General features: G+C 35.2%; 1 protein-coding gene across 1 annotated transcript in view; it reads right to left on the minus strand.

Moving 5' to 3' along the window:
- Positions 1–19,434, minus strand: part of VPS52 (VPS52 subunit of GARP complex) — a 47,933-nt gene that overhangs the window by 3,556 nt on the left and 24,943 nt on the right. Inside the window, exons 13-18 of the mRNA XM_033086991.2 lie at positions 14,141–14,259; positions 11,791–11,914; positions 7,963–8,058; positions 6,400–6,507; positions 4,186–4,251; positions 211–322 (exon numbers count right to left, since the gene is read on the minus strand). Of these exons, the coding sequence (XP_032942882.1) occupies positions 211–322; positions 4,186–4,251; positions 6,400–6,507; positions 7,963–8,058; positions 11,791–11,914; positions 14,141–14,259 (625 nt within the window). The remainder of the gene's footprint in view (positions 1–210; positions 323–4,185; positions 4,252–6,399; positions 6,508–7,962; positions 8,059–11,790; positions 11,915–14,140; positions 14,260–19,434) is intronic.

Here is a 19,434-nt window from a genome sequence, read left to right on the forward strand (position 1 = left end):
CCCCTTTTTTCCTATTTTTCCCCTTTTTTCCCATTTTTTCACCCTTTTTTTCCCATTTTTCCACGATTTTTTCCCAATTTTTTCCCCATTTCCCCCCATTTTGCCCCCATTTTCCCCCCCATTTTTTCCCAATTTTTCCCCCATTTCCCCCCCATTTCCCCCCAATTCCCCATTTTTCCCAATTTCCCGTTTTTTCTCCCCGTTCCTCACCCTCGTGTCCCCGCAGTTTCTCGCCCTCCCCTCTCTCCAGCAGCGCCTCGGCCTCGCGCACGAACCCCACCAGGCCCCCGAAGGGCGGCGCCAGCAGCTCCTCCACGAACTCCTGCACCCCAAAAAAACCCAAAATCCAGGAAATTCACCCCAAAAAATCTCATTTTATCAAAAAAAGCCATTTTCCCCATTTTTCCCCCAATTTTTTTCGCTTTTTTCCCATTTTTTTCCATTTTTTTCTCTTTTTTCCCCCAAATTTTCCCCATTTTTTAACCAATTTGTTCTCTTTGCTCCTCCACGAACCCCTGAACCCCAAAAAAACCCAAAATCCCAAGAATTCACCCCAAAAAAATCTCAACTTTATCAAAAAAAGCAATTTTCCCATTTTTTCCCCAATTTTTCTCTATTTTTTCCCCATTTTTCCCAATTTTTTCTCTTTTTTCCCCATTTTTTCTCTCCTGATTGTGGTGCCAGCAGCTCCTCCACGAACTCCTGCACCCAAAAAAACCCCAAAATCCCAGGAATTTCACCCCAAAAAAATCTCATTTTATCAAAAAAAGCCATTTTTCCAATTTTTTCCCCAATTTTTTTGCCATTTTTTCCCCTTTTTTTCCCCAATTTTTTCTCTTTTTTCTCTCCTCAAAGGCGGCACCAACAGCTCCTCCACAAATTCCTGCACTCCAAAAAAAACCCAAAATCCCAGGAATTCACCCCAAAAAAATCTCAACTTTATCAAAAAAAGCAATTTCCCCATTTTTTTCCTATTTTTTCCCATTTTTTCCCCATTTTTTTCCCAATTTTTTCTCTTTTTTCCCCATTTTTTCTCTCCTGAAGGGCAGTCCCAGCAGCTCCTCCACAAACTCCTGCACCCAAAAAACCCAAAATCCAGGAAATTCACCCCAAAAAATCCCAATTTTATCAAAAAAAGCCATTTTCCCCGTTTTTTCCCCAATTTTTTCCACATTTTTTTCCCAATTTTTTTCTATTTTTTCCCCATTTTTGTCCCCATTTTTTTCTCTCCCAAAGGGCAGTGCCAGCAGCTTCTCCATGAACATCCCAAAAAAAAAACCCAAAATCCCAGGAATTTACCCCAAAAATCCCAATTTTATCAAAAACCACCATTTCCCCATTTTTTTCCTATTTTTTCCCAATTTTTTCCCATTTTTTCCCCAATTTTTCCCAATTTTTCCCCAATTTTTTCTCTTTTTTCCCTTCTCAAGGGTGGTGCCAGCAGCTCCTCCATGAACATCCCAAAAAATCCAAAATCCCAGGAATTCACCCCAAAAATCCCAGGAATTCACCCCAAAAATCCCAAAAATTCACCCCAAAAACACAAATATTTTGGGGTGAATTTGGGCATTTTTGGGGCTCACCTGGGGGCATTTTTGGGGTGAATTCTCTCAGATTTTGGGGGGAATTTTGAGGTGAATTTGGGCAGATTTTTGGGTGAATTTACCCAGATTTTGGGGTGAATTTTTGAGGTAAATTTAGGCAGATTTTGGGGTGAATTTGTGCAGATTTTTGGGATGATTTTGGGGTGAATTTACCCGGATTTTGAGCAGATTTTTGGGGTGAATTTGGATGAATTTTGAGCTGATTTTTGGGTGATTTTGGGGTGAATTTCGAGGTGATTTGTGCAGATTTTGAGTTGATTTTGGGCAGATTTTGGGGTGAATTTTTGGGTAAATTTAGGCTGATTTTGGGGTGAATTCACTCAGATTTTGGTGTGAATTTTTGGGGTGATTTTGTGCAGATTTTTGGTGATTTGGGCAGATTTTTGGGGTGAACTCACTCAGATTTTGGGTGATTTTGGGGTGAATTTTTGAGGTGATTTTGGCACATTTTGGGGTGATTTTGGGCAGATTTTGGGGTGAATTTGTGAGATGAATTCAGGCAGATTTAGGCAAATTTAGGCAGATTTGGGGGTGAATTTGTGCAGATTTTTGGGGTGATTTTGGGCAAATTTTGGGGTGAATTTACCCAGATTTTGGCAGATTTTGGGGTGAATTTTGGGCAGATTTTGGGGTGATTTTCCCAGATTTTTGGTTGATTTTGGGCTGATTTTTGGGGTGAATTTGTGCAGATTTTGGGATGAATTTACCCAGATTTTGAACAGATTTTGGGGTGATTTTGGCAGATTTTGGGGTGAATTTTCAAGGTGAATTTGGGCAGATTTTGGGCAGATTTTTTGGGTGAATTTGTACAGATTTTAGAGACAATTAACTCAGATTTTTGGGGTGAATTTTAGGGTAAATTTACCCAGATTTTGTGCAATTTTGGGCAGATTTTGAGGTGATTTTGGGGTGAATTTTTGGGGTGAATTCACTCAGATTTTGGGGTGAATTTTTGCAGTGATTTTTGACAAATTTTGGGGAGAAATTTTGAGATTAATTCAGGCAGATTTTGGGTGAATTTGGGCAGATTTTTGGGGTAAATTCACTCATAATTTGGAAGATTTTGGGGTGATTTTGGGGTAATTTTTGGGTGATTTGGGGCAGATTCTGTGCAGATTTGGGGCAGATTTTGGGGTGAATTTGGATGAATTTTGAGCTGATTTTTGGGTGATTTTGGGGTGAATTTTGGGGTGAATTTGTGCAGATTTTGGGGTCAATTCACTCAGATTCTGAGCAGATTTTGGGCACATTTTGTGCAGATTTTGGGGTGAATTTACCCAGATTTTTGGGGTGAATTTGGGCAGATTTGGGGTAGATTTTGGGGTGATTTTGGGGTGAATTCACTCAGATTTTGGATCCATTTGGGGGGATTTTGGGGTGAATTTTGGGGTGATTTTGTGCAGAATTTTGGTGTGAAATTGTGCAGATTTTGAGTTGATTTTGGGCAGATTTTGGGGTGAATTTTTAGGGTGAATTTGGGTGGATTTTGGGGTGATTTGTGCAGATTTTTGGGGTGAATTCAGGGTGAATTCACTCAGATTTTGGGCAGATTTGGAGGTGAATTTGTGCAGATTTTTGGGTGATTTTGGGGTGAATTTTTAAGGTGAATTTGGGTGGATTTTGGGGTGAATTCACTCAGCTTTGGGCAGATTTTGGGCACATTTGGGGCAGATTTTTGGGGTAAATTTACCCAGATTTTGGACATATTTGGGGAGATTTTGGGATGAATTTGCGGTGAATTTTTAAGGTGATTTTGACACATTTTGGGGTGAATTCACTCAGATTTTGTGCAGATTTGGGGGTGAATTTGGGGTGAATTTTGGGCAGATTTGGGGCAGATTTGGGACAGATTTTAGGGTGAACTTTGTGCAGATTTTGGGCAGATTTTGTGGTGAATTTGGGATGAATTTTGAGCTGATTTTTGGGTGATTTTGGGGTGAATTTCGACGTGATTTGTGCAGATTTTGAGTTGATTTTGGGTAAATTTTGGGGTGAATTTACCCAGATTTTGGGGTGAATTTGTGAGATGAATTCAGGCAGATTTAGGCAAATTTAGGCAGATTTGGGGGTGAAATTGTGCAGATTTTTGGGTGATTTTGGGGTGAATTTACCCAGATTTTGGACAGATTTTGGAGTGAATTTTTGAGGTGATTTTGGCAGATTTTGGGGTGAATTTTGGGCAGATTTTGGGGTGATTTTCCCAGATTTTTGGTTGATTTGGGGCTGATTTTTGGGGAATTTTGGCGTGATTTTGGGGTGAATTTGGGGTAAATTTTGGGGTGATTTGGGTGGATTTTGGGGTGATTTTGGGTGGATTTTGGGGTGAATTCACTCAAATTTTGTGCAGATTTTGGGGTGATTTTGAGCACATTTTTGGGTGAATTTAGGCTGATTTTGGGGTGAATTCACTCAGGCTTTGGGCTGATTTTGTGCAGATTTTGTGCAGATTTTTGGGGTGATTTTGGGCAGATTTTGGGGTGAATTTTGGGGTGAATTCACTCAGGGTTTGGGCTGATTTGGGGGTGATTTTTGGGCAGATTTTTGGATTATTTTTGGATGATTTTTGGTGTTTTTGGCTGACCTGGGTGCGCGCCGACAGCAGCTGCTGGAACGCTTCGACCTCTTTGCTCTCCTCCACAGCTCGCTCCTGGAAACACAAATTGGGGAAAAATCAAAAAAATGGGAATTTGGGAGGGAAAATGGGAATTTTGGGGGGGGAAATGGGAATTTGGGGGGAGAAAATTGAATTTTTGGGTGAAAAAATGGGAATTTGGGGGCGGAATGGGAATTTGGGAGGGAAAAAAATGGAATTTTGGGGGAGAAATGGGAATTTTTGGGGAAAAATGGGAATTTTGGGAGGGAAAATTGAATTTTGGGGGAAAAATGGGAATCTGGGGGGAAAAAAATGGGAAATTTGGGGGATTAAAATGGGAATTTTGGGGGTTACAAGTGGAAATTTTGGGGAAAAATGGGAAATTTGGGGGAAATGGGAATTTTGGGGGGTTAAAAATGGGAATTTTGGGGGGGAAAAATGAGAAATTTTGGGGAAAAAAATGAGAAATTTTGGGGAAAAAAATGGGAAATTTGGGGGAAAAAATGGGAAATTTGGGGGAAAAAATGGGAATTTTGGGGGATTTAAAAATGGGAATTTGGAGAAAAAATGGAAATTTGGGAGAAAAAATGGAAATTTTGGGGGATTACAAGTGGGAATTTTGGGGGAAAAATAGGAAATTTGGGGAGAATCTTGGAAAAATGGGAAATTTAGGGGGAATTTAGGGGAAATTTTGGGGAAATTTGGGAAAATTTGGGGGAATTTTGGGAAAATTTGGGAAAATTTTGGGGAAATTTTGGGGAAATTTGGGAAAATTTGGGGGAATTTTGGGGAAAATTTGGGAAGGAAAGAAATATTTTGGGGAAAGTTTCTGGGAATATTTTGGGGGGAATATTTTGGGGAGAATTTTGGGAAGAATTTGGAGGAAAAAAAGGCAATTTTGGGGAAAAACCAGGGAATTTAGGAGAAAAAAAAAGAGAATTTGGGGAGAGTTTCAGCGGAATTTGGGAGGAAAAAAGAATTTGGAGATAATTTAGGGGAAAAATTTGGGAAAAAAGGGAATTTTGGGGGCATTTTAAGGGTTTTTGAAGGTTTTTTTTTTCTGTTTTTGGGATTTTTGTGGGGAAAATTTTGGGATTTTTAGGAATTTGGGAATTTTGGCATTTTTGGGATTTTTTTTGAGCACTCCCAGCATCCTGTGGGGGTCCAGGATGGAATTTTGGGGATTTTTGGTAATTCTGGGGTGATTTTTGCAGGAATATTTTTGGATTTTTGGGATTTTGGAGGGGAAAATTTTGGGATTTTTGGGAAATTTGGGAATTTTGGGATTTTTTTGGGAATACCATGAGCACCCCCAGCATCCTGTGTGGTCCAGGATGGAATTTTGGGGATTTTTGGTGTTTTTGGTGATTTTGGGGTGAATTTTGGGTGATTTAAATGGGGATTTTTTTGGGAATTTTGGGGAAATTTTGGGAATTTTTAGGAATTCAGGATTTTTTTGGGAATACCATGAGCACCCCCAGCATCCTGTGGGGGTCCAGGGTGGAATTTTGGTGATTTTTGGCATTTTTATTTTGGGGATTTTTGGTGTTTTTGGTCACTTTGGGGTGAATTTTGGGTGATTTTGATGGGGATTTTTTTGGGAATTTTGAGGAAATTTGGGAATTTTGGGAATTTAAGATTTTTTTTGGGAATACCATGAGCACCCTCAGCATCCTGTGGGGATCCAGGATGAAATTTTGAGGATTTTTGGCGTTTTTATTTTGGGGATTTTTGGCGTTTTTGGTCATTTTGGGGTGAATTTTGGGTGATTTTTGGAGGGATTTTTTTAGGAATTTTGGAGAAATTTTGGGATTTTTAGGAATTTTAGGAATTTAGGATTTTTTTTGGGAATACCATGAACACCCCCAGCATCATGTGAGGGTTCCAGGATGGAATTTTGGGGATTTTTGGCGTTTTTATTTTGGGGATTTTTGGCATTTTTGGTCATTTTGGGGTGAATTTGGGGTGATTTTTGCAGGGATTTTTTTGGGAATTTTAGGGAAATTTTGGGAATTTTTAGGAATTCAGGATTTTTTTTGGGAATACCATGAGCACCCCCAGCATCCTGTGGGGTCCAGGATGGAATTTTGGGGATTTTTGGCGTTTTTGGGGTGAATTTTGGGTGATTTTGATGGGGATTTTTTTGGGAATTTTAGGGAAATTTTGGGAATTTTGGGAATTTAAGATTTTTTTTGGGAATACCATGAGCACCCCCAGCATCATGTCGTAGTTGTTGATGAGGAAGACGAGCTGCTCCCGGCGCGACGGGAACTCGGCGGCCGCGCGAAGGACGAGGTTCTCGACTTCCAGCTGGAAATGGGGAAAAATGGGAAAAAATGGGAAAAAATGGGGAAAAATGGGGAAATGGGAAAAAATGGGGAAAATGGGGAAATGGGAAAAAATGGGGAAAAAATGGGAAAAAATGGGGAAAAATGGGGAAAAATGGGGAAAAATGGGGAAAAATGGGGAAAAATGTCCATCCCAGTCCATCCCAGTCCATCCCAGTTCCTCCCAGTCCATCCCAGTCCATCCCAGTTCCTCCCAGTTCATCCCAGTTTGTCCCAGTTTGTCCCAGTCCATCCCAGTTTCATCCCAGTCCCTCCCAGTTCCCATTTCTGTGCCATTTTTGCCCATTTTTCCCATTTCTTTTGGGATTTTTTCCCCGTTTTTTCACTCCCAGTTTATCCCAGTTTGTCCCAGTCCCTCCCAGTCCATCCCAGTCCATCCCAGTTCCCCCAAATCCCCAATTTCCCATCAATTTTGCCCCCAAAGCTTGGATTTTTCCCATTTCTTTTGCGATTTTTTCCCCGTTTTTTCACTCCCAGTCCCTCCCAGTTGATCCCAGTCCATCCCAGTCCATCCCAGTTCCCATTTCTGTGCCATTTTTACCCATTTTTCCCATTTCATTTGGAATTTTTTCCCCATTTTTTCACTCCCAGTCCATCCCAGTCCATCCCAGTCCATCCCAGTTCCCTCCTAGCTCATCCCAGTTCCCTCCCAGTTTGCTCCAGTCCCTCCCAGTCCATCCCAGTCCATCCCAGTCCCATCCCAGTCCATCCCAGCCCCCCCAAATCCCCAATTTCCCATCAATTTTGCCCCCAAAACTCGGATTTTTCCCGTTTCTTTTGCGATTTTCTCCCATTTTTTCACTCCCAGTCCATCCCAGTCCCTCCCAGTTTGCCCCAGTTTGCCCCAGTTTGCCCCAGTCCATCCCAGTCCCTCCCAGTCCATCCCAGTTCCCCCAGATCCCCAATTTCCCGTCAATTTTGCCCCCAAAACTCAGATTTTTCCCTTTTTTTTTGGGATTTTTTCCCCATTTTTTCACTCCTAGTCCCTCCCAGTCCATCCCAGTCCATCCCAGTTCCATCCCAGTACCCTCCCATTCATCCCAGTCCCTCCCAGTTTGTCCCAGTCCCTCCCAGTCCATCCCAGTCCCTCCCAATCCCCATTTTTTTGCCATTTTTGCCCATTTTTCCCATTTCTTTTGGGATTTTTTCCCCATTTTTTCACTCCCAGTCCATCCCAGTTTGCTCCCAGTTTGTCCCAGTCCATCCCAGTCCATCCCAGTCCCTCCCAGTCCATCCCAGTCCCTCCCAGTTCCCCCAAATCCCCAATTTCCCATCAATTTTGCCCCCAAAACTCGGATTTTTCCCATTTCTTTTGGGATTTTTTCCCATTTTTCCCTCCCAGTCCATCCCAGTCCGTCCCAGTTCCATCCCAGTTTGTCCCAGTCCCTCCCAGTCCATCCCAGTTTGCCCCAGGGACCTGCAGCCTGGCCAGCAGGGCGTCGCTCCTCTCGCTGGGCAGGGTTTGGTTGATGCTGACGATGGCCGAGGAGAACTCGGCGTAACGGCGCGTGATCTGGGGGGAAAAATGGAAAAATTGGGAAAATATTAAAAATTGGGGAAATGGGGAAAAATGGGGAAAATCAGAAATATGGGAAATGGGGAGAATGAGAAATGTAATAAAAAAATTCCCATAAAATTCCTCAAAATATCGCCCGAAATATCACCAAAAATCATCGTAAAATCAAAAAAAAATTTGAAAAAAGTTTGCAAAAAATTCTCATAAAAAATAAAAAAAAATCCCCAAAAAATCCCCCAAACAATCCCTAAAAATCCCCCAAAAAATCCCTAAAAATCCCCCAAAAAAATCCCTAAAAATCTCTATTAACTCCCCATAAAATCCCCATAAAATCCCATAAAATTCTCAAAAAAATCCCAAAAATATCTCCATAAAATAAAAAAAAATCTCCATAAAATCTCCCAAAAATCCCCATAAAATCCCCAATAAATCCCAAAAAAAATCACTATAAAAATCCTCAATAAATCCCCCAAAATATCCCCAAAAATCACCATAAAATCTCAAAAAATTCCCAAAAAAATTTGCAAAAAATTCTCACAAAAAATAAAAAAAATCCCCAAAAAATCCCCCAAAAAATCCCTAAAAAAATCCCTAAAAATCCTTATTAACTCCCCATAAAATCCCATAAAATTCTCAAAAAAAATCCCAAAAAAGTCTCCATAAAATAAAAAAAAATTCCAAAAAAATTCTCCCAAAAATCCCCATAAAATCCCCAATAAATCCCCAAAAAAATCACTATATAAATCCCCAATGAATCCCCCAAAAATCCCTATAAATTCCTCATAAAATCAAAAAAAATTCCTAAAAAATTACTATAAAAATCCCATAAAATGCAAAAAAAATCCCCATAAAATCCCAAAAATTAAAAAAAAATTTAAAAATGCCCAAAAAATCCTCATAAAATGCACATAAAATCCCCTAAAATTAAAAAAAAAATCCCCATAAAATCAATATAAAATCCCTAAAAATCCAAAAAAATCCCAAAAAATCCCCCCAAAAATCCTAAAATATCCCCAAAGTCCCTGAAAAAATCCCATAAAATCCCCATAAAATCCCCAAAACATCCACATAAAATCACCCAAAAATCCTGTTAAAACAAAAAAAAACAACATAAAAATCCCATAAAATCCCCATAAAATTCCCATAAAATCCCCCAAAAAAATCCCATTAAAATCCCATAAAAAACCCATAAAATCCACACAAAACCCCCATAAAATCCCCAAAAAAACAACACAAAAATCCTCAAAAATTCAAAAGAATCCCCCAAAAAATCCCCATAAAATCCAAAAATATCCCTAAAAAATCCCTTAAAAACCCATAAAATCCAAACAAATCCCTAAAAATTCCAAAAAAATCCCATAAAATCCCAAAAAAATCAACATAAAAATAAAAAAAAAGCCCCATAAAATCCCAAAAAAATCCCAAAAAAATCCCCATAAAATCCACATAAAAATCCCCAAAAAATCCCCATAAATTCCCCATAAAATCCCCACAAAAATCCAAAAAAATCCCCAAGAAATCCCCATAAAATCCAAAAAAAATCCCCAAAAAATCAACATATAAATCCAAAAAAATTCCAAAAAAAATCCCAAAAAATCACTATAAAAATCCCAAAAAAATCCCAAAAAATCACTATAAAAATCCCCATAAAATCCCAAAAAAATCCCCATAAAATCCAAAATCCCAAAAAAATCCCCATAAAATCCCAAGAAACCCCAAAAAATCCCCAAAAAATAAAAAAACCCACAAAAAATCCCCACAAAATCCCCATAAAATCTCTAAAAAATCCCCATAAAATCAAAAAAAATCCCCAAAAGATCAACCTAAAAATCCCAAAAAATCTCCATAAAGTCACTATAAAAATCCCATAAAATCCCCAAAAAATCCCAAAAAATCCCAAAAAAATCCCCAAAAATTCCCCATAAAATAAAAAAAAAAACTCTAAAAAATCTCTAAAAAATCCCCAAAAAAATCCTAAAAAATCCCAAAAAAATCCCCAAAAAATCAACATAAAAATCCCATAAAATCTCCAAAAAATCAACATAAAAATCCCCAAAATATCAACATAAAAATCCCATAAAATTCCCAAAAAAATCAACATAAAAATCCCATAAAATTCCCCAAAAAATCAACATAAAAATCCCATAAAATCCCCAAAAAATCAACATAAAAATCCCCAAAAAATCAACATAAAAATCCACATAAAAATCCCACAAAATCCCCAAAAAATCCCCGTAAAATAAAAATAAATCCCCACAAAAATCCCAAAAAATCCCAAAAAAATCACTGTAAAAATCCCATAAAATCCCAAAAAATCAACATAAAAATCCAAAAAAAATCCTATTAAAATAAAAAAACCAACATAAAAATTCCATTAAATCCCCATTAAAACCCCATAAAAATCCCATAAAACTCCCAAAAAATCCCAAAAAAATCCCCAAAAACTCTGTAAAATTCAAAAAAAATCCCCAAAAAATCACTATAAAAATCCCATAAAATCCAAAAAAAAATCCCATAAAATCAAAAAAAAATCCCCAAAAATTCCGTAAAATTCAAAAAAAATCTCCAAAAAATCACTATAAAATCTGCATAAAATCCCAAAAAAATCAACACAAAAATTCCATAAAATTCCAAAAAAAAACCCAAAAAATCACTATAAAATCTGCATAAAATCCCAAAAAAATCAACACAAAAATTCCATAAAATCCCTCAAAAATCCCCAAAAAATCAACATAAAAATCCCAAAAAAATCCTCATAAAATCTAAAAAAAAACCCTCAAAAAACCTCTAAAATCCCCATAAAATCCCCAAAAATCCAACATAAAAATCCCATAAAATCCTTTAAAAATCCACATAAAATCCCACAAAATATCCCCAAAAAATCCTATTAAAATCCAAAAAAATCAACATAAAGTTCCAATAAAATCCCCCCAAAATCCCTATAAAATCCCCATAAAATTAAAAAAAAATCCCCTAAAAATCACTATAAAAATCCCATAAAATCCCGATAATCCCCAAACAACCCACATAAAAATCCCATAAAAATAAAAAAAAATCCCCATAAAATCCCATAAAAATCCTATTAAAATAAAAAAAAAAATCACTATAAAAATCCAAAACAATCCCCAAAAAACCAACATAAAAATCCCATAAAATCCCCTAAAAATCCCCATAAAATCCAAAAAAAATCCTATTAAAATCCAAAAAGTCTACATAAAAATCCAATAAAGTTCCAATAAAATCCCTTAAAAATCAACATAAAAATCCCATAAAATTCCACAAAAAACCCCATAAAACTCCCATAAAATCTCTAAAAAATCCCCAAAACACCAACGTAAAAATCCCATAAAATCCCCAAAAAATAAAAAAAAAAAAACCTATAAAAATACCATAAAATCCTCATAAAATCCCAAAAAACTCACCATAAAAATCCCGTAAAATCCCCAAAAAATCCACATAAAATCCCCGAAAAAACCTATTAAAATCCAAAAAAATCAACATAAAAATGCTGTAAAATTAAAAAAAACTCCCCAAAAAAATCCCAAAAAATCCCCATAAATTCCCCATAAAATCCTCATAAAATCAAAAAAAAATCCCCAAAAAATCCCCAAAAAATACCATAAATTCCCCATAAATTCCCCACAAAATCCCCATAAATTCCCCACAAAATCCCCATAAATTTCCCATAAATTCCCCACAAAACCCCTGTGAAATTCCCGATTTCCTGACGTAGTGTGGTCGCGTGTCCAGCCCCCCCAGGCGCTGCGGGTCCGTGCTCTGCACGCTCTGGATGTGAAGCTCCAGGATCAGCTCGAAGCGCGGCCACAGCAGCTCCAGCAGAGACCCCCAGTAGCTGCAAAAAACAAAAATTTTATAGAGATTTTTAGGGGATTTTATTGGGATTTTTTGGGGATTTTTCGGGGATTTTTTGGGATTTTTTTTTTATTTTTTGGGGATTTTTCGGGGATTTTTTTGGGATTTTTGGGGGATTTTTTGGAGATTTTTGGGGATTTTTTGGAGAATTTTTTGGGGATTTTTAAAAGATTTTTAGGAGATTTTTTGGAGATTTTTTTTTTATTTTTTAGCATTTTCGGGGGAATTTTTGGGGGATTTTTTGGGATTTTTTTGGGATTTTTTGGGGATTTTTTTCGGGAATTTTTGGGGATTTTTTGGGGATTTTTTTGGGATTTTTTGGGATTTTTGGGAGAATTTTTTTGGAATTTTTTGGGATTTTTTGGAGAATTTTTTTTATTTTTAAAAGATTTTTGGGGGACTTTTGGGGATTTTTTTGGAGAATTTTTTTTTATTTTTTTGGATTTTTTGGGGATTTTTTTTTTATTTTTTGGGGATTTTTCGGGGATTTTTTGGGATTTTTTTGGGATTTTTTTAGAGAATTTTTTGAGATTTTTTGGGGATTTTTTGGGGATTTTTTTGGGATTTTTTTAGATTTTTTGGGATTTTTTGGAGAATTTTTTGGAGATTTTTTAAAGATTTTTAGGGGATTTTTTGGAGATTTTTTTTATTTTTTAGCATTTTTCAGGGGAATTTTTGGGGGATTTTTGGGGGATTTTTTGGGATTTTGTGGGATTTTTTAAGGGTATTTTTTGGGGATTTTTAAAAGATTTTTTAGAGATCTTTTGGGATTTTATTTAATTTTTGGGGAGTTTTTTGGGAATTTTGGGGGATTTTTTGGGATTTTTTTGGAGAATTTTTTGGGAATTTTTAAAAGATTCTTAGGGGATTTTTCGGGATTTTTTTGGGATTTTTTGGGGATTTTTTGGGATTTTTTTGGAGAATTTTTTGGGACTTTTTGGGGATTTTGGGGGATTTTTTGGGATTTTTTGGGGATTTTTTTGGATTTTTGGGAGGATTTTTAGGGGATTTTTAAAATATTTTTAGGATATTTTTTTGGAGATTTTTTTTATTTTTTAGCATTTTCGGGGGAATTTTTGGGGGATTTTTTGGGATTTTTTGGGGACTTTTTGGGGGACTTTTTTGGGATTTTTGGGGATTTTTTTGAGAATTTTCGGGGATTTTTTGGGGGATTTTTTTGGGATTTTTTTTGGATTTTTGGGGGGATTTTTTTAAGGATTTTTTTGGAGATTTTTAAAAGATTTTTAGGGGTTTTTTTGGAGATTTTTTTATTTTTTAGGATTTTTTAAGCGGATTTTTGGGGGATTTTTTGGTATTTTTTTGGGATTTTTGGGGATTTTTTAAGTGGATTTTTGGGGGATTTTTTGGGATTTTTTGGGGATTTTTTTGGGATTTTTTAGAAATTTTTGGGGATTTTTTTTTAATTTTTGGGGAATTTTTGGGAATTTTTCGGAATTTTTGGGGATTTTTTGGGGATTTTTTGGGGATTTTTAAATTTTTTGGAAATTTTGGGGGGATTTTTTAAAGATTTTTTTTATTTTTGGGGTTTTTTTGGGGGGGAATTTTTTGGAGAATTTTTTCGGATTTTTGTGGGATTTTTTGGGATTTTTGGGGGATTTTTTGGGGGATTTTTTTGGATTTTTTGCGTGATTTTTTTGGAATGTTTTGGGAATTTTTAGGGGGACTTTCTGATGGATACTTTTTTAATTTTCCAAGGGATTTTTTGGCAATCCCAGGTGTGTTTTTTGGGAATTCCAGGTGGAATTTTAGGAATCCTCACCCATCCACAGCCGGGACGTTCCTGTCGGCCATGACGGATTTGAGAGAATTTTCCAAGGGATTTTTTGGGAATTTTCTAAGTGATTTTTTGGGAATTCCAGGTGGAAATTTCGGGAATTCTGATGGATTTTGGGAATCCCAGGTGTGTTTTTTGGGAATCTCAGGTGGAATTTTTGGGAATCTCAGGAGTTTTTTTGGAAATTCTCACCCATCCACAGCCAGGACGTTCCTCTTGGCCGTGACGGATTTGAGTGAATTTTGGTGGAATTCCTGATGGATTTTTTGGGAATCCCAGGGAATTCTGATGGATTTTGGGAATCCCAGGTATTTTTTGGGAATTCTGATGGATTTTGGGAATTCCAGGTGGAATTTTTGGGAATTCTGATGGATTTTGGGAATTCCAGGTGGATTTTTTAGGAATCCTCACCCATCCACAGCCGGGACGTTCCTCTTGGCCATGAGGGCGCGGAATCTCAGCACCAGGTGGATGCAGAGGAAGACGGCGATGGCGTCGTAGCAGTCGGACACGTAGCTCTCCATGTGCTTCTGGAACATTCCAGGGGGAAAAAAATCCCAAAAAAATCAGGGATTCCAGCAGAGGGAGGGGAACCAGGGAAATCCCAAAAAAAACCCCCAAAAAAACCCCAAAAAAATACCCAAAAAATTGCCAAAAATGCGCTGAGAATCCTCAAAAATATTTAAAAATCCCTCCCAAAAAATCCAAAATTCCTGGAAATTCTGGGAAAACTTTGGGAAATCCAGCAGGGGGATGGGGAACCAGGGAAATCCCAAAAAAAACCCCAAAAAATCTCACAAAAATTGCCCAAAAATTCCCTAAAATCCCCTTCAAAAATTCCATTAAAATACCCCAAAAAAATCCCAACAATTTCCCTAAAATTCCTCTAAAAATTCCCTAAAAATTCCCTAAAAATTCCCTAAAAATCCACAAAAATTCCCTAAAAATCTCAAATCCCAAAATTCCTGAAAAAACCTTTCAAAACGCAAAAGAAATGCCCAAAAACCACTTAAAAAATAAATATAAATCCTAAAAAATCCCTGAAAATCCAAAATAATCCCTAAAAAAATCTCAGAAAAATTCCCAAAAAATCCCCAAAAAATCCTCAAAGTTTCCTTAAAAATTCCCCAAAAAAACCCCCCAAAAAAAGGAGGAAAGGGAAGGAAATCCCCAAAAAAAAAAAAAAAATCCTACAAAAATTGCCAAAAAATTCCCTAAAATCCCCCTCAAAAATTCCATTAAAATACCCCAAAAAATCACCAACAATTTCCCTAAAATCCCTCTAAAAATTCCCTAAAAATTCCCAAAAAATCCCCAAAAATTCCTAAAAAATCCCCTAAAATCCCTAAAAAAAAAAAATCCCTAAAAATTCCTTAAAAATAAAAAAAAATCCCTAAAAATCCCAACACCCAAAATTCCTGAAAATCCTCTCAAAACTCAAAACAAATCCCCAAAAATCCCTTACAAATTCAAATTAAACCCTAAAAAATTCAAAATAAATCCCCAAAAAATCCTTAAAAATTCAAATAAACCCTAAAAATTCCCAGAAAAATTCCTAAAAATCCCCCAAAATCCCTAAAAATCCCAAAAATCCCAGATTTTACCTGGAACATGTTTAAAGTTTTGCCCATGACAGCATTGAACAATTCCTGGGTTCTGGCCTCAAAAAATCCCCCAAAATATCCCAAAAAATTCCCGAAAATGCCTCTAAAAGTTCTCTAAAAATCCCAAAAAAATTCCTTAAAAAGCCAAAAAATTCCCTAAAAATCCCAATACCTAAAATTCCTGAAAAACTTCTCAAAACTCCAAACAAATCCCCAAAAAATCCTCAAAAATTCAAAATAAATCCTAAAAAATAAAAAAAAATTTAAAAAAATTCTAAAAAATCCCAGAATAAATCCTAAAAATCCCAAAAAAAATTCCCAAAAAATTCCCCAAAATCCCCAAATCCCAGAATTTTACCTGGAACATGTTTAAAGTTTTTCCCATGACAGCACTGAACAATTCCTGGGTTCTGGCCTCGAAAAAATCCCCAAAAAATCCCAAATAAATCCCCAAAAAATCCCAAAAAATCCCCTAAAATCCCTAAAAAAAATCCAAAAAAATTCCTTAAAAATAAAAAAAAATCCCTAAAAATCCCAACACCCAAAATTCCTGAAAATCCTCTCAAAACTCAAAACAAATCCAAAAAAACCCTTAAAAATTCAAAATAAATCCTAAAAAATCCCTCAAAAATTCAAAATAAATCCTAAAAAATTCAAAATAAATCCTAAAAAATCCCCAAAAAAATCCTAAAAATCCCAAAAAATTCCCCAAAATTCCCCAAATCCCAAATTTTTACCTGGAACATGTTTAAAGTTTTGCCCATCACTGCATTGAACAATTCCTGGGTTCTGGCCTCAAAAAAATCCCAAAAAAATCCCAAAAAATTTCCGAAAATCCCTCTAAAAATTCTCTAAAAATTCCCAAAAAATTCCTTAAAAATAAAAAAAAATCCCTAAAAATCCCAACACCCAAAATTCCTGAAAAAACCTCCCAAAACCCAATAGAAATCCCAAAAAAAATCCTTAAAAGTTCAAAATAAATCCTAAAAAAATCCCTCAAAAATTCAAAATAAACCCTAAAAATAAAAAAAAAATTTCCAAAAATTCCCAAAAATCCCAGAAAAATTCCCAAAAATCCCCAAAAATCCCAGAAAAATTCCCAAAAATTCCCAAAAATCCAGATTTTACCTGGAACATGTTTACAGTTTTGCCCATGACAGTATTGAACAATTCCTGTGTTCTGGTCTCAAAAAATTCCCAAAAATCCAAAAAAATTCCCTAAAAATTCTCTAAAAATTCCCAAAAAATTCCTTAGAAATCCCAGAAAATTCCCTAAAAATCCCAATACCTAAAATTCCTGAAAATCCTCTCAAAACTCAAAAAAAAACCCAAAAAAATCATTAAAAATTCAAAATAAATCCTAAAAAAATTCTTAAAAATTCAAAATAAATCCTAAAAAATTCAAAATAAACCCTAAAAAATCCCAGAAAAAATCCTAAAAATCCCAAAAAATTCCCCAAAATTCCCCAAATCCCAAATTTTTACCTGGAACATGTTTAAAGTTTTGCCCATGACAGCATTGAACAATTCCTGGCTTCTAGCCTCAAAAAATCCCCAAAAAATCCCAAAAATTCCTAAAAATCCCCTAAAAATTCTCTAAAAATTCCCTAAAAATTCCAAAAAAATTCCTTAAAAATAATAAAAAAAATTCCCTAAAAATCCGAACACCCAAAATTCCTGTAAAAACCTCCCAAAACCCAAAAGAAATCCCCAAAAATCCCTTAAAAATTCAAAATAAACCCTAAAAAATTCAAAATAAATCCCAAAAAAATCCTTAAAAATTCAAAATAAACCCTAAAAAATTCCCAGAAAAATTCCTAAAAATTCCCAAAAATTCCCCAAAAATCCCAAAAATCCCAAATTTTACCTGGAACATGTTTAAAGTTTTTCCCATGACAGCATTGAACAATTCCTGGGTTCTGGCCTCAAAAAAATCCCCAAAAAATCCCAAAAAATTCCCTAAAAATTCCCCAAAAATGCCTCTAAAAATTTCCAAAAAAATTCCTTAAAAATAAAAAAAAATTCCCTAAAAATCCCAATACCTAAAATTTCTGAAAATCCTCTCAAAACTCAAAACAAATCCCCAAAAATCCCTTAAAAATTCAAAATAAATCCTAAAAAATTCCTTGAAAATTCAAAATAAATAAAAAAAAAATCCCAAAAAATTGCAAATAAACCCCAAAAAATCCCAGAAAAAATCCCAAAAATTCCTAAAAATCCAGATTTTACCTGGAACATGTTTAAAGTTTTTCCCATCACTGCATTGAACAATTCCTGGGTTCTGGCCTCAAAAAATCCCCCAAAAAATCCCAAAAAATTCCCTAAAAATTCTCTAAAAATTCTCTAAAATTTCAAAAAAAATTCCTTAAAAATAAAAAAAAATTCCCTAAAAATCCCAACACCCAAAATTCCTGAAAATCCTCTCAAAACTCAAAAACAAATCCCCAAAAATCCCTTAAAAATTCAAAATAAATCCTAAAAAATTCAAAATAAACCCTAAAAAATCCCAGAAAAATTCCCAAAAATTCCCAAAAATCCCAGAAAAATCCCCCAAAATTCCCAAAAATCCAGAATTTTACCTGGAACACGTTTAAAGTTTTGCCCATGACAGCATTGAACAATTCCTGGGTTCCAGCCTCGAAAAATCCCCAAAAAATTCCCTAAAAATCCCCAAAAAATCCCAAAAAATCCCCTAAAATCCCTAAAAAAAAAATCCCTAAAAATCCATTAAAAATGAAAAATCCCTAAAAAAAAAATCCCTAAAAATCCCAACACCCAAAATTTCTAAAAATCTTCTCAAAACTGAAAATAAATCCCAAAAAAAATCCTTAAAAATTCAAAATAAATCCTTAAAAATTCAAAATAAACTCTAAAAATTCCCAGAAAAATTCCTAAAAATCCAAAAAAAATCCCCAAAAATTCCCAAAAATCCAGAATTTTACCTGGAACATGTTTAAAGTTTTGCCCATGACCGCATTGAACAATTCCTGGGTTCTGGCCTCAAAAAATCCCCCAAAAAATCCCAAAAAATTCCCGAAAATGCCTCTAAAAGTTCTCTAAAAATCCCAAAAAAATTCCTTAAAAAGCCAAAAAAAATCCCTAAAAATCCCAACACCCAAAATTCCTGAAAATCCTCTCAAAACTCAAAAAACAACCCCAAAAAAATCCTTAAAAATTCAAAATAAACCCTAAAAAAAATCCCTCAAAAATTCAAAATAAATCCTAAAAAATTCAAAATAAACCCTAAAAAATCCTAAAAAAATTCCCAAAAATCCCCAAAAATCCCAGAAAAATTCCCAAAAATTCCCCCAAATCCCAGAATTTTACCTGAACATGTTTAAAGTTTTGCCCATGACAGCATTGAACAATTCCTGGGTTCTGGCCTCAAAAAATTCCCAAAAAATCCCAAAAAATTCCCTAAAAATTCTCTAAAAATTCTCTAAAAATTCCAAAAAAATTCCTTAAAAAAAAAAAAAAATTCCCTAAAAATCCTAACACCCAAAATTCCTGAAAATCCTCTCAAAACAAAAAAAAAAATCCCCAAAAAAATCCCTTAAAAATTCAAAATAAACCCTAAAAATTTCAAAAAAAATCCCAAAAAAAATCCTAAAAAATTCAAAATAAACCCTAAAAAACCCCAGAAAAAATCCTAAAAATCCCAAAAAATTCCCCAAAAATCCCCAAATCCCAGAATTTTACCTGGAACATGTTTAAAGTTTTGCCCATGACAGCATTGAATAATTCCTGGGTTCTGGCCTCAAAAAATCCCCCAAAAAATCCCAAAAAATTCCCAAAAATGCCTCTAAAAGTTCTCTAAAAATCCAAAAAAAAATTCCTTAAAAAGCCAAAAAAAATCCTAAAAATCCAACACCCAAAATTTCTAAAAATCCTCTCAAAACTGAAAATAAATCCCAAAAAAAATCTTAAAAATTCAAAATAAACCCTAAAAAAATCCCTTAAAAATTCAAATTAAATCCTAAAAAATTCAAAATAAATCCTAAAAAATCCCAGAAAAATTCCTAAAAATCCCAAAAAATTCCCCAAAATTCCCCAAATCCCAAATTTTTACCTGGAACATGTTTAAAGTTTTTCCCATGACTG

The sequence above is a fragment of the Catharus ustulatus genome, unplaced genomic scaffold (genome assembly GCF_009819885.2).
Source record: "Catharus ustulatus isolate bCatUst1 unplaced genomic scaffold, bCatUst1.pri.v2 scaffold_93_arrow_ctg1, whole genome shotgun sequence".
NCBI lineage: Eukaryota > Metazoa > Chordata > Aves > Passeriformes > Turdidae > Catharus > Catharus ustulatus.